General features: G+C 37.7%; 1 protein-coding gene across 13 annotated transcripts in view; it reads left to right on the forward strand.

The window, feature by feature from the left end:
• slmapa (sarcolemma associated protein a) overlaps positions 1 to 17925 on the forward strand; it is a 196152-nt gene that overhangs the window by 142492 nt on the left and 35735 nt on the right. For 7 of the 13 annotated variants that reach the window (XM_072280435.1, XM_072280436.1, XM_072280437.1 and 4 more), the window contains 3 exons: positions 2588 to 2668; positions 3513 to 3572; positions 13184 to 13246. In XM_072280435.1, the coding sequence (XP_072136536.1) occupies positions 2588 to 2668; positions 3513 to 3572; positions 13184 to 13246 (204 nt within the window). Of the gene's footprint in view, positions 1 to 2324; positions 2460 to 2587; positions 2669 to 3512; positions 3573 to 8280; positions 8315 to 13183; positions 13247 to 17925 lie in introns of those variants that run through there. The other 6 variants (XM_072280441.1, XM_072280438.1, XM_072280440.1 and 3 more) reach the window with 3 other exon arrangements.

A 17925-nucleotide genomic window follows, 5' to 3' on the forward strand; every position in this document is an offset into this window, starting at 1 on the left:
TTTGATCCTCAGTTACTGTTTACATTTTTTAATCCATTCAAGGGACGTGGAATTTTTAGGCTGAGCCAGCATTTAATTGCCTTTGAAAGGTGGTGCTGACCTGCCTTCTTGAAGTGTTGTAGTCCTTGAAGTGTTCAGGATTCCCACGATACTGCTAGAGCGAAGGTTCCAGGGTTTTGACCCAGTGGCGGTAAAGAAAAGGTGAAATATTTACAAGTCAGAATGATGTGTGTGTTGGAGTGCAATTTCCAGATAGTGGTGTTCCCATGCTTTTGCTGCCTGTGTCCTTGTGGCTGATGGAGGTTGTGGTTTTAGATGATATTGTCTAAGGAAACTTCATCTGTTCCTGAAGTGCATTGTATAAATGGTGCAAACTGCTGCTTTGCTGCATTGGAGTGGAATGAGGAAATAATTGTGGATGGGGTATATATCAAGTAAGTTGTTATGTCCTTTATGGCATAAACCTCCTTGAGTTTGGTTGAAGCTGCATTTATCCAGCAAAGTGGAAAGTATGCCATTACACTCCTGATTTAAGACTTGTCAATGGAGAACTGACTTTGGGGAGTTAGGAGGTGAGTTAACCATTGCAGGATTCCTAGCCTTTGACACGATCTTGGAGTGACATTGTGATATGGCTACTCCGCTTCAGTTTGTCACCCCCAGGATATTGATACCACAGGATGTCAGAGGGTGATGGCTGTATTTTCTGTAGTTGGAGAGTGTCATTGTCTGTCATTTGTGTGACATAAATGTTACTTGCCACCTATCAATACAAGCTTGGATATGGTCCATATCTTCGTCCATGTGGAGGTGAGCTGTTTCATTATCTGAGTTATTGTGCTGGTGCTGAATATTATAAAACTGTCAATGAACTTCCCTACCACTGATCTTATAATTGATTGGGCCTTGGACATCACCCTGAGGAACTCCCGCAGAAATATCCTGTGGCTGAGATGAATGATCTTTAACCATCACAACTGTCTTTCCTTGTACTGGGTATGATTCCAGATAGTGGTAGGTTTTCCCACCAGGGCTCCTGGATGTTGCTCTTGACCAAGTGCTGCATTGATGTCAAGGGCAGTTAAATTTCAATTCACCACTGGAGTTCAGTCTCTGATGTTAATGTCCATATCTGGATTAAGGCTGTAATGAAGACAAGAGCTGAATGACTTTGGTGGAACCCAAATGCAATTTCAGTGAGCAAGCTGCTGTGAAGCTACTGTCACTTTATCCCTCCCATCCCTTTGCTAATGATCAAGAGTACATTAATGGGGCGTAATCTGGCCAGGTTGGATTGTGCTGCTGCTTGTGGACAGAACATAACCTGGCAATTTTCCACATTGAGGGAAGATGCAAGTGTTGTAGCTGTACTGGAACAGCTTAACCAAGAGCATGGCAAATTCTGGAGTGCAAGTTTTCCGCTCTGTTGCTGGAATATTATCTGTATACATAGAGATTCTATTTTTGACTCCTAACAGCCAAACCAGAATTTATCTACTGCCATTAGTTTCTTTTTCCTCCTTATCTTTTTTCAAGTATGTGAGTCCTGCAATGTTTAATTGATCTTTCTCTCGCCATATCTCAGTAGTTCCTACTTTACTTGATTCGTTATAACATATAATTGTGTCAAGTTCCTGAATGAGGGTCAGCACAACAATGTGGGCCGAAGGGCCTGTACTATGTTCTATGTTTATATGCTATGGGCATTTCCGCACAGACGGTTTAACCCATTTTTGAAAACAGTTCATTTTAATTTATACTCTTAAAGCCCTATAACTACATCCAGGTATTTTCTGTGCTGCTTTAGTTCACACTGATCCACAAGTCCCTTTTGTTAATTTATTTTAGGAGTAACTCTGATCATTTAAAAGGTGAAAATGACCAAGGTCAAAGGTTTTACCATAAATGTTTAAGTTGCAAAGTTAATTTTTATCTAAAAGAGCTTAAGTTGTAAAGTTTCTTTTTTTAATTTGAAAGAGTTTACTGCTTGTAAAATAAATGCTATAGACGGAAATAAGAACTAGGAATCTTGGCCACTGAGCATACTATAGATCCTATTAAATCAGTTGTTTCATATTTTAAACCTTCATGGAAAGAAGCTTAAGAAAATTTATTTAGCATCACAACATGGAGATTCTGAAGGCTTTCAGAAAACAATGCATCACGAAGCTGAATATTCTTTACCTGAGATGGCCACTTATCAAAATTATGTTAAGAACAACTAGCTCTGCATCTTCAGCCAGTTGGCAAGCAATCAATCTCCTCTACCAAACAAAAGCATAGCTATTTTAGCCAGGCAGCTGTGCACTTACTTGAAGCGTCAGCTTGATAATGTGACCATTTGTGGAAGATGAGAGAGGCTGTCAGCATTTTGTGAATATGTGGAAGTGCTCATTTTATCTTTTAGAGACTTTTTTTTAAAGTTGAAATCTAGATTTCATCCAGAAATCATATAAAAGGTATGGTTTCAGTTGTGTTTTTCCAATTTAACTACCAGTCATTAAATGGTAGAGAAACAAATCACTTAGCTTTCTGAACAAAGTTTTGTGTGACCCTATGCTTATAGTGGACTATTCTGTCTACTCAGAAAATCAGCTGGAAGCGAAGGAATCTGATATGTCTGACACACTCAGCCCAAGTAAGGACCGGAGCAGCGACGACACTACAGGTAATTTTGCTTAAAGATTGAAGCTCTTTTTTTAAAAAAGCTGCTATTTTTTGTTTGAATTGTATCAAATTAAATTTGAAAACTAAACTCCTTGAGCTGTGTAATCTAATTAATTGTTTTTATAATTATGGTATCCTAATTTTGTTAACCTTTAATTAAAAAGAACTCTTAGAAGAGTCAGTGAACAGAAATTTTCTGAATTGAAATGAAAAATATTTTACTATTACAGTTTAAGTTTCACTCTGCTTATCTTTCATTTTGATGAGAATTTAATTTTGCATCTAAATGTATACATTGGACTGTTAGTAAATTTGGACTATTCTGTTTATTGATTTCAGTTCTGTTTGCTTTAAACATCTTTCTTTGAATAGTTCATCACAGCATCACAGAGACTCTTAACGGTTACAGAAAGTTTGTTTTTAGCTACAGTACCTGAACTTCATCCTTTATTTCCTACAGAATTTTAGATAACGTTCATTATTTAAATTGCATTGTTTAAAGCAGGCAATTAATATTAAATATTTTACATATTAATGAAAAACTCAATCTTCATCAAGTTTTTGTAATGTCCAACAAATTTCTCTCTGCTTTTTGTCTTAACTGAATTTTAAATGACTCAGATAATGGCTGTGACAAATCAGCATTTGCAGATTTTATTTGCCAAATGTCTTGTAAAGTTTACACTGCTTTTGGAGGAAGGGGTACTGGTTTTAGTCATTTCATTACCTAATAAATGCATTTGATCTGTAGTTCTTTTGGGAGCTGTCTGCCTTCACTGTGAAGAACTATCTACCACTGCTGTTGTTGCATAAATTTAAACTTGTATCTTTAAAACTAAAAACAGATTGCCAAATGGATGAACAGGAACTGAATGAATCTCTAACTAAGGTTTCATTATTGAAAGGTAAGAACTATATGTTTTGGGGGTGGGCTGGGGTGAGGTTTTTTTGTGTCTTAAGAAATGCACATGGTCGTATAATTTTTTCATCCTAAAATGCCTTTTTACATTCAGTACATTCATAGTTATCCAATAAATTTTACTTATGTTTATTTTAAATCACCATGATTTTAATTCCTTTCTTTTCAGTTAAGAATTTAATATTTCTATAGCTTTAAGATCTTAGTTACCAGCTTCCACATGTCAAAATTTTGATTCTCCTAAGGCAAAGCTTTACTTATAAAAACAAAGATTTTGTTGGTTAATGATTGAGTTCTAATACAAAGCATGGCTGTAAGTGTAACAGAATGCTTTGGGTGGATTACTAATTATTTGTATCTTTCCTGCATTTTACATATTTTAGGAGCATGGATATATTAACTTACTTTCCACCCTCACCCTTGATGTACTAGTTGCAAACTCAAACTATGCATACGTAGGAAATGTTAATTTGCACTCAGCTTGATCTGCCCTTGTTTGGTCTGCTTTTTGTACTGATGCAGATCTTCAAGTGACATCTAGTGTTCAGGATGAGAACTTATCATATTCTCTGACAGAACTGTACTTTCCACTTAGTGGTTTGGTCACTCAACAGCATTTTTTGAGATGCAAAGTGATTATTTATAATCTTCGGTGTAACTTGTTCAAACTCTATAAACGTGGCCTTATGGAGCAGCATTGGCACGAATGGGGGCGGGGGTGGTGAAACATCTTTCTGCACTGGAAAGCAGCTGAGTGGTATTTATGAAATAAAACATTGTTTCATTTGAAAGATCCCAATATCATTTTCTCAGAACGAAGCACATTTGTATGAAAAGTACGGAGTATTGTTAAGGCAGATACTCTGCTAAGTTGCAATCTATTTTTACGGTGTTCTGGAAATTACAGAATACCCAACAGTGACGTATTCTGGGTGGTGCAAGTTTAGCCAGTGACAGAAGTCTGCTTGCCTTCTGACTATATATAGACTTCTACAGTGCAATTTACATATAAACATTGCATGGCAATTCTCAGCTGATTGACTTTGCATAACAAAGTATTTTGTTAAAAACAATCGCAAGCTTAGTTTTGCTGGTGTTTTGAATATTATGATATAACTTAGCAGTTTATTTTGTTATCTAAAGATTCAGTCATCAGAAGAAACAATAATATAGCTATCTGTGTTTCAGTGTGTTCTACTTAGATTTTTGGGTTTTAATTAAATAAGAATTTCTTTTATTTTTGTAAAGATTGACTACTGAAACTGATGCATTGTAGCAAATGTTATTTTTAAGAAGCCACTAGGAATAATGACATTTTAAAAGGGCAACTACCATTATAAGTACTTTATTGGTGAAAATTTTACTGCAAAAGAATAAGATGAGATATTTGTTCTACAGCTTAATTCCATTTACATTGATAAGCATCAATAACCGATACAGGACATGGATGAAAACAAAATACATCTCCGGTTTAGTGTAATGAAATCTAAAGTGATAATTATAAGTTGTTTTCCTAGCCTCAGTAATACAGAACAAGTGCTTTTGTTTAACTGCTGTTCCCTTATTTCCTTTATTCATCTTGCTGAAATATCGTGAAACACATGCACTTACTACATTAAATGCTACATCCAATATGTTACTGTTTGGAAGGCAAATAATGAGCTGTTTGTGTTTTTGTTCTAAAATGCTAAAACATCACTAATTGATGTGTAAATTGTGATTATTTGTATTAAGCAATCCTACTGGTTTCTAACTACTGGGGTTTTTTCAGTTCTTTGGGAGTCTACGAAGTATTTTTATTTCAATGCACAAAGCAATGAATATTTGATGGCTTTGTTCCAGTAGATGCATTTGGGGTAATTGATTTAAAGAAAAGTTCCACCTGGTAATTCCACCACAAACCTGTCCCAGGTAAAACTTCCTCCAGTAATAAAGGTCCATGCTGGGATTTTGGAAAGCAGGATTTACTTCCCAAATCTCAGGAACCACATCTCCCTAAATACAAGCATAGGTGTCAAAATTTACCATCACCTTCAATGTAGTATCACTGCCTTTGGTCATCATGAGGGGAAAAGTGTGTGAAGAGCTAGATATCAAACCTGTGCATAAGCTCATGATCTACTGTCAGTAGTGATCCCCGTTCTGCACTTCCTTCAGCAAGTGCTTCAAAGCATTGCAAAGGTCCATCACTGCTTTCCCCTAGTCGTAGGAGCAGAGAGCACCCCAGTATATAAAGAGGTGCCCCACCTCCCCAAGCTACCCACCCACCTGTCCCATCAAGCACCTCTAGTTGAAAGAGTCTGTGTGCTGCTTTGGCCTTGTTGACTGCTTAAGAACCTAAAAAACTAGAAGGGAAATGAGTCATCCTTGACCTGTTAATAAAGCCTAGGGAGAAATTGAAAACCTGTATGTACTTAAAATACAGTTTATTAAATAGATTTCCATTAGTGTTTCATAGACTTTTGTTCCACCTATAATTCAATAAAATGATTCTTAAAAGGAATTGCTAAAAGAGGGTAATGATCTTCTCTCTTCTTCTATCCTCACTCTGGCCTCTTACCTCTTCCCACCTGCCTATCACTCCTAACCCCCCCTGTGTCCCTCCAAATATCCTTTCTCTCATGATCCACTCTTGCCTCCTATCAACTTCCTTCTTCTTCAGCCCTTTACCTTTTCCACCCACCTGGCTTCACCTATCACCTTCTAGCTGGTCCCATCCATCCACTGGAGACTTCCCCCTTTCTTTCCAGTCCTGAAGAAGGGTCGGTCTGAAACGTCAACTGGTTATTCATTTCCATAGATGCTGCCTGAACTGCTGAGTTCCTCCAGCACTTTGTGTGTTGCTAATGATCATTCAATATTTTTCTAATTTTTGTAATGATAATATAAAACAAAATTATTGTATAGCTGTTCATTAATAAGATTGATTATCATATAAGTAGTATTCTTACATAAAACAATACTGTTAATTCAAATAGTGAGGTTAATCCAAATTTTACGTGTGATAAGTAGCAAGTTGACAAATGTTTCCTAAAACCTTCACATGCAGATTTAGACCATACATCTCCATTGAGATGTATACTTTTGGAACTTAATAGTTTGTAATGGTTACCTTGAAAAGTCAATAATTGGATGAAAGTTGTCTCCAATTTTTCAACAATTTTAATTCTAGATTTTTTTTGCTTTGATTAAATTAGATAAATGACTGCTATTACATTATAGAAGCATCTGTGCAATGCACTTACAAAATCAATTTACGGAATTATACTATTTATTATGCTGTAAAACTGCAGATTGCTGATGCACACAGAAGCAAATAATTAACAGAATCTTCTACTAATGTTACCTTTTCAAATGATTGAGGTTCCTCCATCAACCCTTGTAATAAAATGAATGTTACCAAGGACAACTGTGGGATAAATATGTTCATGAGGCACCTCCAGTGCAGCAGCAATATTCTTTGAAAAGTGAACAAGAAAGGCACAGTGCAGTTTTCACTCTGTAATGCGCTGGAGTATTGATGTAGTTTTCAGCTGGAATCCTCAGATAGAATGTGCATCCTTCAGACATTTAATTGTGTATTAAACACTTGAGCACTTTGCTATTTAAACTTTTAATATTAGGAATTAGGGGGTAAGTTCTCCCAAGTCGAAGAAGCACCAAGAAGGCCTGTGATCATGCAATCTTTTTGCTGATGCTATTTGGAGAAGAGCTATTGGCCAGATAGAAGATGCCCACAAACTTTGTCAAACTTACTGTGATGTTTTTGTTGCAGCACTTGTCATTCATTGTAAATTTTGTTGTCAGAGTGTCATTGCCAACTCCTACCACTGGGTAGCATTGAGTAGCAGTTTCAAAAAGATTTCTGAAATTTGCAGTTATCATTTTATTCTGCCTTTTTCCCCATTTTTAGTGCTTGAAGTTTTAATCATTGGGTTTTCAGCCCTCCTTTTATTAGCAGGCTGTAAATTTTGCTATTTTTGTTGTTTTCAACTTGTATCATTACTTTCAATGATATTGTGATGGATTTTTTTTGTATTTCATGATGTTAGGATATTTTTATGTCTTATTGTTTCAGAAGATCCAGATAAACCCTTTCAAAATTGTACAAATTTTTATTCTCTTGTCCAGAATCTTGTGAGATATATTATTATTGTACAAACTACCATTTCTTATGTCTAGCAGAAGATTGAAAATCAGTATTTTAGTCCAAGATAAATTTGCTTTCACTCTTTCCATCCAAGAGCCTTATTAGTTGAGGATTATCTTATCACCACAGGTTAAAACTGAAATTCTTGCATATTTCTTATTTTCCAAGTAAAAGGTTTTTAAGTAACACTAATTTCCTATGAACCTCAACTGTATCCTTTTGTTTCAAGTAATTCACGATTTCTGATCATTTCATATAGAACTGGCTGCTCATTGTTTCATATTCTCCAAATCTCTTTGAATGATTGACAAATGACTCCATCAAAATGAGTATCTCGCTCTGAATTAAGAATCCTGTTTACTAAGTAAGTTAACTCAAACAAAAACAAATAACAGATGCACCGGATTAAAAAGGTTTACGTGTGAAAACTATTCCAAGCATTGCTTTAATACCATTCAAATAAGACCAGCGTCCTTAACCTTAAACTTATAAAATAAAAGACATTCTAAATGTTCCTTTGGGTTCCTATCCGAGGTTCATCTGATGAAGCAGAGATACAATGAAGATTCCCAGTGCAGGTAACAGTTATATCCAGAGACAGTTTTAAGATTTGAGGCCAAATATTGGAAGGGTATCCTTCATAATTGAACACAATTTAACTTGCAGCTGCTAAATAAATTCAGTTCTCACATATGTTCCCTCATCAGCTCTATTTAAAGCTAATAACAAGGACCTCTACTGAGAATGATTTAGTCCTTGAAGGAAGCAAGAATGAAGGAAAAAAAGCTGTGGGACATTCTTCCCAAGACTGCATATGATTCTCCTAGGATTTCTTTCCTTCTCCCAAACTACAGATTGGTGGTTTAATTTGCTGCTGTCCTGAGAGTGGGTGGGTGGTTAAAGAATCGGGGAGGAGTTGAAGGGCTTGTGCAAAAGAGCAAGTTACCAGAAAATCGGTTTCATGGGATTGCTCTGAGATCCAGCATAGACTTCTTGGGCTAAATAACCTCCTCCTACATTATGAGAAGTACACGAAGTGAGAGTTGTTGTGTTTGTAATGGAAGTTGTTGGGCTGCTGTTTCCCTAAGTGTTGATAATGGAATTTTAAAAACAATAGAAAATTACCATGTGAATGTTAAGCAGGAGTAAAATTTATCAGCAAATTTATTTAAATTCTTGTGAGGTAACGAATGCCTAGTGCAGTCCCATTTCCCCATGAATCTTCCCTGTAAACTATTTTCCCTACATTCCTGTTCACTGCACTCAGAATCTACAACTTGCCTACACACTCAGTCAATTTGAAGTGGGCAGTTCATCTACCAAATTGCAGTCACCTGTGAGCCGCTGGTGAAACCTGCCCATTTTGTGTGCCACAGTTCTGAGGAGACACCAGATTGCGTAGAGGGCAAGAGAAGTTAGCAGGGGCTTTTGGCAGTTTCTGTGTACCACAGTTCCCGAGCACATGTAGGATTGCACTTAATTAGGCACTTGGCAAGGACCAATAAAAGTAAATTAAGTATAAACAACGTGGCCTTTGTGTGAGTGGGCCAGTGTTGAAGTGGAGAGTTGAGACTTTGCTGTGGAGAAGCGTAGGCTATAGGTAATTTTTTTTTCATTACTTATTACTTGCTTTCGAATTTAGAGTGGTGGGGATGCCAGACCGGACTCTGGGATGCGCCTCTTGAGGGATTTGGGAAGGCAGGGAGACCTCCAGGTTCTCTGACAACTACACCTGCAAGAAATGCATCCAGCTGCAGTTTCTAACAGACCGTGGTAAAGTGTTGGAGCTGCAACTGGATGTAATGTGAATCATTTGGGAGGCTGAAGGGAGACAGGACATATAGGAAGGTAGTTACACCCAAGCTGCAGGATACAGGTAACTGGGTGACTGTCAGGAGGGGAAAAGGAGATAGGCAACCAGGGTGGAGTACCCTGTAGCCATTCCCCTCAACACCGTGCCTTGGATACTGCTGGGGGTGGAGGGGTGACCTAGCAGAGGAAAGCCACAGTGGTCAGGTCTCTGGCACTGGGTAGCTTCTGTGGCTCAGAAGGGAAGCTAGTGCTGCACAGGGTGGATGGTTTAATAGGAACCAGAGCACCAGAACACATGGTGGAGTGGTTGTAGAGGAAGATATCAGGAATCAAAAGGTTGCGCACAGTGGAACTATTGTTCTGAGTTGTGTATACGTCAAAGCAGTGAGTATTGTAGGAAAGGTGGATGAGCTTAGGACATGGATCAGCCTGTGGAATTATGACATTGCAGCCAGCCATCAGTGAGACTTGGTTGCAGGAGGGGCAGAACTGCAGCTCAGTCTTCCAGGGTTCTGTTGGCTTAGACATACTGGTGGGGTAGCATTACTAATCAGGGAAAATGTTGCAGCAGTGCCCAATCAGGACAGACTAGAGATTTCGTCTAATGAGGCTTTATGGGTAGAACTGAGGAATAAGAAAGATATGATCTTGTTAATGTGATTATATTTTAGACCACAGGATTTAGAGGAGCAAATGTGTATGGAGTTTGCAGACTGTTGCAAGGAAGATAAAGGTTGTGATAGTAGGTGATTTTAACTTGCCACATATTGACTAGTACTCCCATACTGTAAAAAGTCTGCATGAGAAAGAGTTTGTCAGATGTGTTCAGTTTAATTTCCTTAATCATTAACATAGAACATAGAAAACCTACAGCACAATACAGGCCCTTCGGTCCTCAAAGTTGTGCTGAACATGTCCCTACCTTAGAAATTACTAGGCTTACCTATAGCCCTCTATTTTTCTGAGCTCCATGTACCTATCCAAAAGTCTCTTAAAAGACCCTATCGTATCTGCCTCCACCACTGATGTTGACAGCCCATTCCACACACTCATTACGCTCTGAGTGAAAAACTTACCCCTGACATCTCCTCTGTATCTACTCCCTAGCACCTTAAACCTGCGTCCTCTTGTGGCAACCATTTCAACCCTGGGAAAAAGCCTCCGACTATCCACATGATGAATGCCTCTCATCATCTGATACATCTCTTATCAGGTCACCTCTCATCCTCCGTTGCTCCAAGGAGAAAAGGCCGAGTTCACTCAACATAGAAGTCCCAGTGAGAGAGTGTGTGATACTAGATCTCCTGTTAGGGAATGAAACAGGGCAGGCGACATATGTTTGTGTAGGGAAACACTTTGCATCCAGTGATCACAATGCCATTAGTTTCAAACTAAGTATTGAAAAAGATAGATCTGGTCCTCGGGTTAAGATTCTAAATTGGAGAAAGTCCAATTTTGATGGTATCAGAAAGTATGGGTTGGGATAGGTCGTTTTCTGGCAAAGATGCACACACTAAGTGGGAGGCTTCAAAAGTGAAATTTTGAGAGTACAAAGTTTGTATATTCCTGTCAGAATAAGAGGCAAGGATAACAGGTTGAAGGAACCTTGGTTTTCAAGACATACTGTGGCCCTGGTTAAGAAAAAAAAGAGGTAGATGGCAGGTATAGGCAGGTCAGAACAAATAAGGTACTTGAATAGTGTTAGAAATGCAAGAGAACACTTAAGAAAAAAATAGGAGGGCTAAAAAAAGACTTGAGGTTGCTCTAGCAGACAAGTTAAATGAGAAACCTAAGGGCTTCTACAGATATTTTAAGGGCAAAAGGATAACAAGGGACAACATTGAACCCCTGGAAGATTAGACTGGTAATCTTAAATGGATATTTTGCATCTGTATTTACTTGGAAGATGGACACAGTGTCACAGGTAGATAGGGTCATACATAAAGATTTTGGCACCTTGTCCTTCATAAATCATTGTACAGAATATAGGAGTTGAGATGTTATGTTGAAATTGTACAAGACATTGGTGAGGCCCAATGTGGTGTATTGTATGCAGTTTTGGTCACCAACCTACAGGAAAGATGTATGTAATTAAGATTGAAAGATTGCAAAGAAAATTGACAAGGATGTTGCTGGTTTTCGAGGACCCTAGTTATAGGGAGAGGTGGAATAGGTTGGCACTTTATTCTCTGGAGTGCAGAAGATTGAGGGGTACACATTCATGAGGGTAGAGGTAAGGTAAATGCAAGTAGGCTTTTTCCACTGAGGTTGGGTGAGACTACAGCCAAAGATCATAGGTTAAGGGTGAAAGGTGAGAAGTTCAAGGGAAACATGAGGGGGATCTTCTTTACTCAGAGGGTGGTTAGAGTGTGGAATGAGCTGCCAATGCAAGTGGTTGATGGGGGATTGATTTCAACTTTTAAGAAAAATTTGGATAGGTACATGGATGATAGGGGTATGGAAGGCTATAATGCAGGTGTAGTCAATGGGACTAGGCAGGTTAACGGTTCAGCACAGCACAGAATAGATGGGTGAAGGGCCAGTTTCTGTGACTCTATTAAACCATTTAACTAAACTGATGTCCATCTTCCAGTAGATGACATTACAATTGCTTAACAAAATAAAAGAAAAAGAATATTCCTCTTTTACAGACACTTATAAAATGCAAAGGTTATGTTTTCTATTCTTAGAGCAATTTATTGAAACAACACATTTGCGGTTCTCTACACTGCCAAAGATTCAATATTCATATTTGTACTTAATTGAAGGCTAAGTAATTTGCAAAGCAGATACAAATTTAGCATTTTAAAGAAGACATTTAGTGGCTACCTAACAAAAGTACTGAATATGGTGCTGCAGTTTCACTCTAGGTGTATAAGTATTCTATTAATTTATTTCCATATCTTTCCCAAAAGTGAAAACATCTGAAGATAGGGCTGCTTGGCTCACATACTAAACTATTAAATAGCTGCAGCCAGACCTCTTTTTATTTGTGTCTATGTGCATTTTTGCTCCGTCTTGCCTGTCTCAGAATGTAGTAAACAGTATTGTTTTAGAACTTTTCAATCAATACAAAAATGGTGGTTGATAATTGTGCATTCAAGTCCTGTTTTGTTTCTCAATTTTGTATTGTGAAGTGTATTTTGATATGTGTAATTCAAGATCAAGGGCAGTCCAAAAATTGGCAATGTTTTCAATCCCAACAACATGAAATTCATATTAGTTCCTATATGGAATGAACTTAAAATAAATTAAGGTAGAGGAATACATGAGGCAAACATCAAAAAAGCAGACCCTCTTAAAAACACTGAAGTGGCTACAAAAAGCCAAACACTTGAATTTTTTTGTATTGTATTCTTTGTTGTTGTTCATCCAAAAAGATGATACTGTACAGTATGTCTTTAATGAACAATTTGAAGAATTTAAATTAATTATGGGAAATATATATATTTTTGAAAATTCTGCACAGATTCCCCTTTTAAAAGATTTGACCCAGCACTTTGAAGGATAGGGCTTTCATGTTGGCTTCTGGTTCATTCTCACATAGCTTTTCTTGCTTTTCTGTGTTCTATGTTTGCTGGCTTCTGTTTCATCTGCACTGTTCTTCTACTTCTCTTCTGCTTCACCCACCGCAGACCTATTGGCAGAGGCGAGGGCCTCCAGCAGAAAACATGAAAGTGAGCTGGATCATCTCAAGTGTAAGTACAGGGTGTGTTCATTTGATGGCTGGCAGAGTTGAGCCTCCATTGATGTGGCAATTGCTGATGGCCAGTTTCTGATTTCCATTTCTTCTCACTCCTTTGATTTCTAAACATCAAACAGGTCACGAATGTTATACCAACTTTCTCATGGAGTATGACAAGATTTCTGACATCAATTTTTTTTTTACACATTAGAATTTATTTATGATATCAAAATTTGTCTTTTGAGCCAGAAAAAATTCCATTTCGATTTTGGATGATATCAAGTATGAGGTGAAAGTGTTGGTAAATTAATTGTGTATGTTTGAGAAATATCTTTAAAAATTTTGTCCTAGGACCGGCACATTAGTTGCCTTAAAGCGTATAAATACTGTTTCATGTTTTAAAAAGTAACAAAGTTTGAAGCTACCATATGAAACTGGAGTTCTGTAGTTCAGCTGTATTGCTGTACTCTGGCTTTATCCTTCAAGCCACCTGTGGTGCTATTTCCATTATTTGGTTTGGCAATAAAACTTGTTTGTATGGTATTTTACTACTTGTGGTTAGCAGACTGTTTTGGAACCAGGCAGAAGCAAGCAATATGCGACGTCTCTTTTCTCAGAGTACCTAGGTTGTAAGTGAAACACTTTGGCAGTTGTATTCAGGTTCTCTGGCAGCACTGACAACTGCAGATGCTGGAAATCTGGAGAAGACACAAAATGCTGGAGGAACTCATTGGGTTGGAGCATCTGTTGAGGGAAATGGACAGTTGATGTTTCAGTTCTGATGAAGGGTCCTGACCTGTTCCCCTCCATAGATGCTGTCTGCTGTGATATTTTAACAAAAATTCACTATCTTCACTTGGATCTTGATAAATAATTTTTCCTCTGTCATATTTTCTTTGATCTTTTCTCTGATAGAGGATCAGAGAATTACAAATCCTCTTCTCTATGAACAGGATCTGTAATTGGTCGTACATTTTGGGTCTTAATAAATCTGCTAGCGTATTCTTCAGTACTTACATCCCTTCTGTGACAGACGTGATGATCTTATCTTCTTTTGATTATCTTGTTGTTTGTCTTGGCAGCAGGTAAAATGGACATATCATCTTCCAGATTTATTTTCCGAAACCCAATCGAACGTGTCTCCAGATACCATTATAATTTATTTTATTTATTTTTATATATTTAGAGATACAGCACAGTAACAGGCCCTTCTGGCCCAATGAGCCTGTGATGCCCAGTTGCACCCATGTGATAATTAACCTGCTGACTCATCAGTAAATCTCTAGAATGTGGGAGGAAACTGGAGCACATGGAAGAAACCCGTGCAGTACTGGGGAGAATGTGGAAAACTGTTACAGGCAGCAGCGGAATTGAACCTGGCTCACTGCCACTGTAATAGTGTTATGCTAACTGCTGCACTACCATGGTGTGATTGAGGGCATTGCTGCATGTCCTAAAGTTTTTAGCGATAGCCTCTTTACATAGCTGAGTTAGATTAGGCTCTGACAGGTATGCAGACTGTTTCTTTGTGCTCAGCAACATCTGGAATGTCTACTGTCTGACTAATGTTAGCATGGTAGGTAAGTCATCAGATATGTACAACAGTAGCATTTAAAAAGCACTTGGATAGGTACATGGAGAGGTGAGCCTTAGATGTGGGCTGGGCAGGAAATTGGGTCTAGGTGGATGGGCATTGTGGACGACATGTACTGGATGGGCCAAAGGGCCTGTGTCCAAATTGTATTGCCCTTTGACTCTGTCTCTATGATCCACTGAACTCCTCTAACATTTTCTGTGGAACACTGTTGGGCAGTGTTTTGGTGATCTTATTGTGATTGACCAATTCAGCTGATGGGAGCAATACATGGAGTTGCCCAACAGGTGTCAATATAAATGTAAAATCAGTTCTCTATTGGTGGTGGTAGTTGTACATTGTGTCCAACGATAACTGGAAACTTGTGCGGGAAAGGTTTTAAAGTGGAAAAGCCATTGTACTGGGGCAGTTCTACTCTCAACCTCAGAAGTCCGGGTCCAGTTGTTACGAACAACTTTCACAAACTGGGGTGGTCTTGTTTGCAATGGATGACCATGACATCTTCTATGCCTTGTCATGCCCTTCGCTCTCCACGGAGTGTTGCAGTACTGCCTTCCTAGCCATTGGATCTTACCGTAGATTTCATCTACCTAGTGCTGTAATTGACTTTGCATGCTAGGATAGACATGTTGCTGTGTCACCAGGGTATGAGGCCGCTGGCTACCTTCACCTGGTTTAGCCTACCTGTTGAGGCAGTGTACTAGGTTGTGGCCACTGTCACATGCAAACAACTATTAAAGCAATCTAAAGAACTGATCCTAATACCTATCTTCTTCCTCATTGTTCTCTTTTATTTCTCTGTTTCAATATGTTTTTGCCTTAAGAATGTGATATCTGCATTATCTGTTCTTTATCACAGAATTCCAATGACAGATCATTCCATAAAACCTCTGCTTAAAGTAGCTTCTCCAAGTGTCTCTCATTAATACTGTGACTATTTGAATTTGAGTTTTTTTTAAATTCCTATCTTCCTTGCAAGCAATCTAGTTGAGGCAATAGCCAAAGAGATGATTGAAATCAATAGCTCTTCAACAGAATTTGCTAATTGGAGGTTTCAGCTCTTTTAAGAAAACAAAATGAGACATGCGGCCTCAGAGATGACACTGAGGCAGCAGGTGGTTGTGAGAGTCAATGGTGAGGACGAGGCAAGCATTGTCAGCACGCACACACCTGGAACCTCGGAAAGATATTGCCGGGGTGAACGTTGAAAGATAGAGAGTGCCGAGAATGGATTGGTAATGAACTTCAGAGATAAAAGTGTTTGAAAGCTAAAAGTACTCAATGAAGAAGACTGATTATGATCATGCAGGAAAATTGAGCTCAAATACTGGCTTTTGAGTGACACTGTTAATATTTAGAAGCGGTGAAACATGTTCCATTATAGATTTGTATCCACAGAAATTTAGATTGAGCTTGCTCATGATCTTTGAAGTGTAGTCTCTAATTTCATCAACACTCCTGAACAAATAGCTCCTATTCACAGACTTGAAAAGGCAGTGTAGCATATCTCTGACTTCTCTTACTAATGTTTCATTCCTTGATCTGCTTTACGGGTCAGCAGGACATGAGATTACCTTGAATTATGCAGTACTGTACTGATATAATTTTCCTCTTTTACTTTTTAAGTCTATTTCTTGATTTCCTTTTCAAGTAAATCCACTACTGAGTTATAAAAAATCCAGTATAGTACATTGACAGACCAGTGTGTTGTATTAAGACATCATACATGACATAATAGGTACTTGCATTTAAGCATCCATTGTGCAATTGAGACAGCAGAAACTCTGGCCTTTTACTCCAGAATTCAGAAGCAACTGAAGCAAAAACCATTATCAGACTTCCAGTGAGTTTGGGGGCAAACAGGCACTACCTGCTATCATTGACAGTAAAATCTAACTGCCTATAAAATCCAGTTATATGCAACAATTTGAGATCTGTGTATTGACATCTCCAATTTTCTCAATAGGGAACTACTTCTTACAAAATGAAGTTCCAACTGAGATTTTGAAGAAATAAAACAAGTGATAAGTACCGTAACAAGTGAAAATTGTTCAAGTTGTTACATGAACTTAACAGTTGTAATTAGGCCAGATGGGAATAGTGGATCAAATGGGTTCAGTGACGTTGAGTCGGTATGAAGAAATGGAAAATCATTATTCCAGTCTCAGCACTATGAATTGTTTACTTGTAACATCCCTCTTTTTTTAATCGGTCAGTCTGTAATCTTTTTGGGTTTTTTTCAGAACCAAATATTTGCTAAATGTGTTTATCTCAATTGACTTTTAGTCAAGATAACCTCTATGTCTTCTGTCTCTTGCAAACAATCTGACCTCAATTCAACCCCAAATCACAAATCAAAGTTTATACTGTACCTTACAGACGTTTTTTGAGAATATATATGCATGTTATGGGTAGCAGCATAACTCAAGCAATATCAGGTGACTAATTTGTATTTAATTGTATATGTTTCCCCTTTCCAAAGTAAATATGTCGTAAGTTCATAAGTGAGCTCAGTTTTTTTAGGTTATCCTCGACTAGTTCTTCAACTATTAATGTCTTTACTGTTGGCAGTTAAATTCCAGTGGCCATCAAAATATTAAGTTTATTCATTTATGAAGGTATGTACGTTTAAAAGCTACTTATTGCAATGGTGATATTTGTTGTTATAACCACATAGTTTGTTTTGAAGTTTTGTTGTGTACTCTTCTGTTTTTTAAAACAAGGATTACTTTCTTTGCCAAGTACTTGAACCTAATGAGCTTGAAATTCCTGCCAACAGAAAAAAAATCGTATATATTTCATTGGTTTAATGAAGAGCTGTGTAGTCTCTCTGTAAGATTAACTATAACAACTTATCTTTGATTGCTTCCATTTCAGACAATCTTTGTTGGAATGTTTTAACTTATTATAACATTTCCAAACCAAATGTCCAAAAGCCTATTTTAAATTCACAAGCAGATAGAAAATATGTTGGATATTCAGATTTTAAAATGAAAATCAGATGGAAAGACATCAGCAACATATGCATTTTGTTTTGTAATGAATGAAATGCTTCCAAGCTATTTTAGCTGTTTTGCAAATGGCGCGTGGTTTAACAA

The sequence above is a fragment of the Mobula birostris genome, chromosome 16 (assembly GCF_030028105.1).
Source record: "Mobula birostris isolate sMobBir1 chromosome 16, sMobBir1.hap1, whole genome shotgun sequence".
NCBI lineage: Eukaryota > Metazoa > Chordata > Chondrichthyes > Myliobatiformes > Myliobatidae > Mobula > Mobula birostris.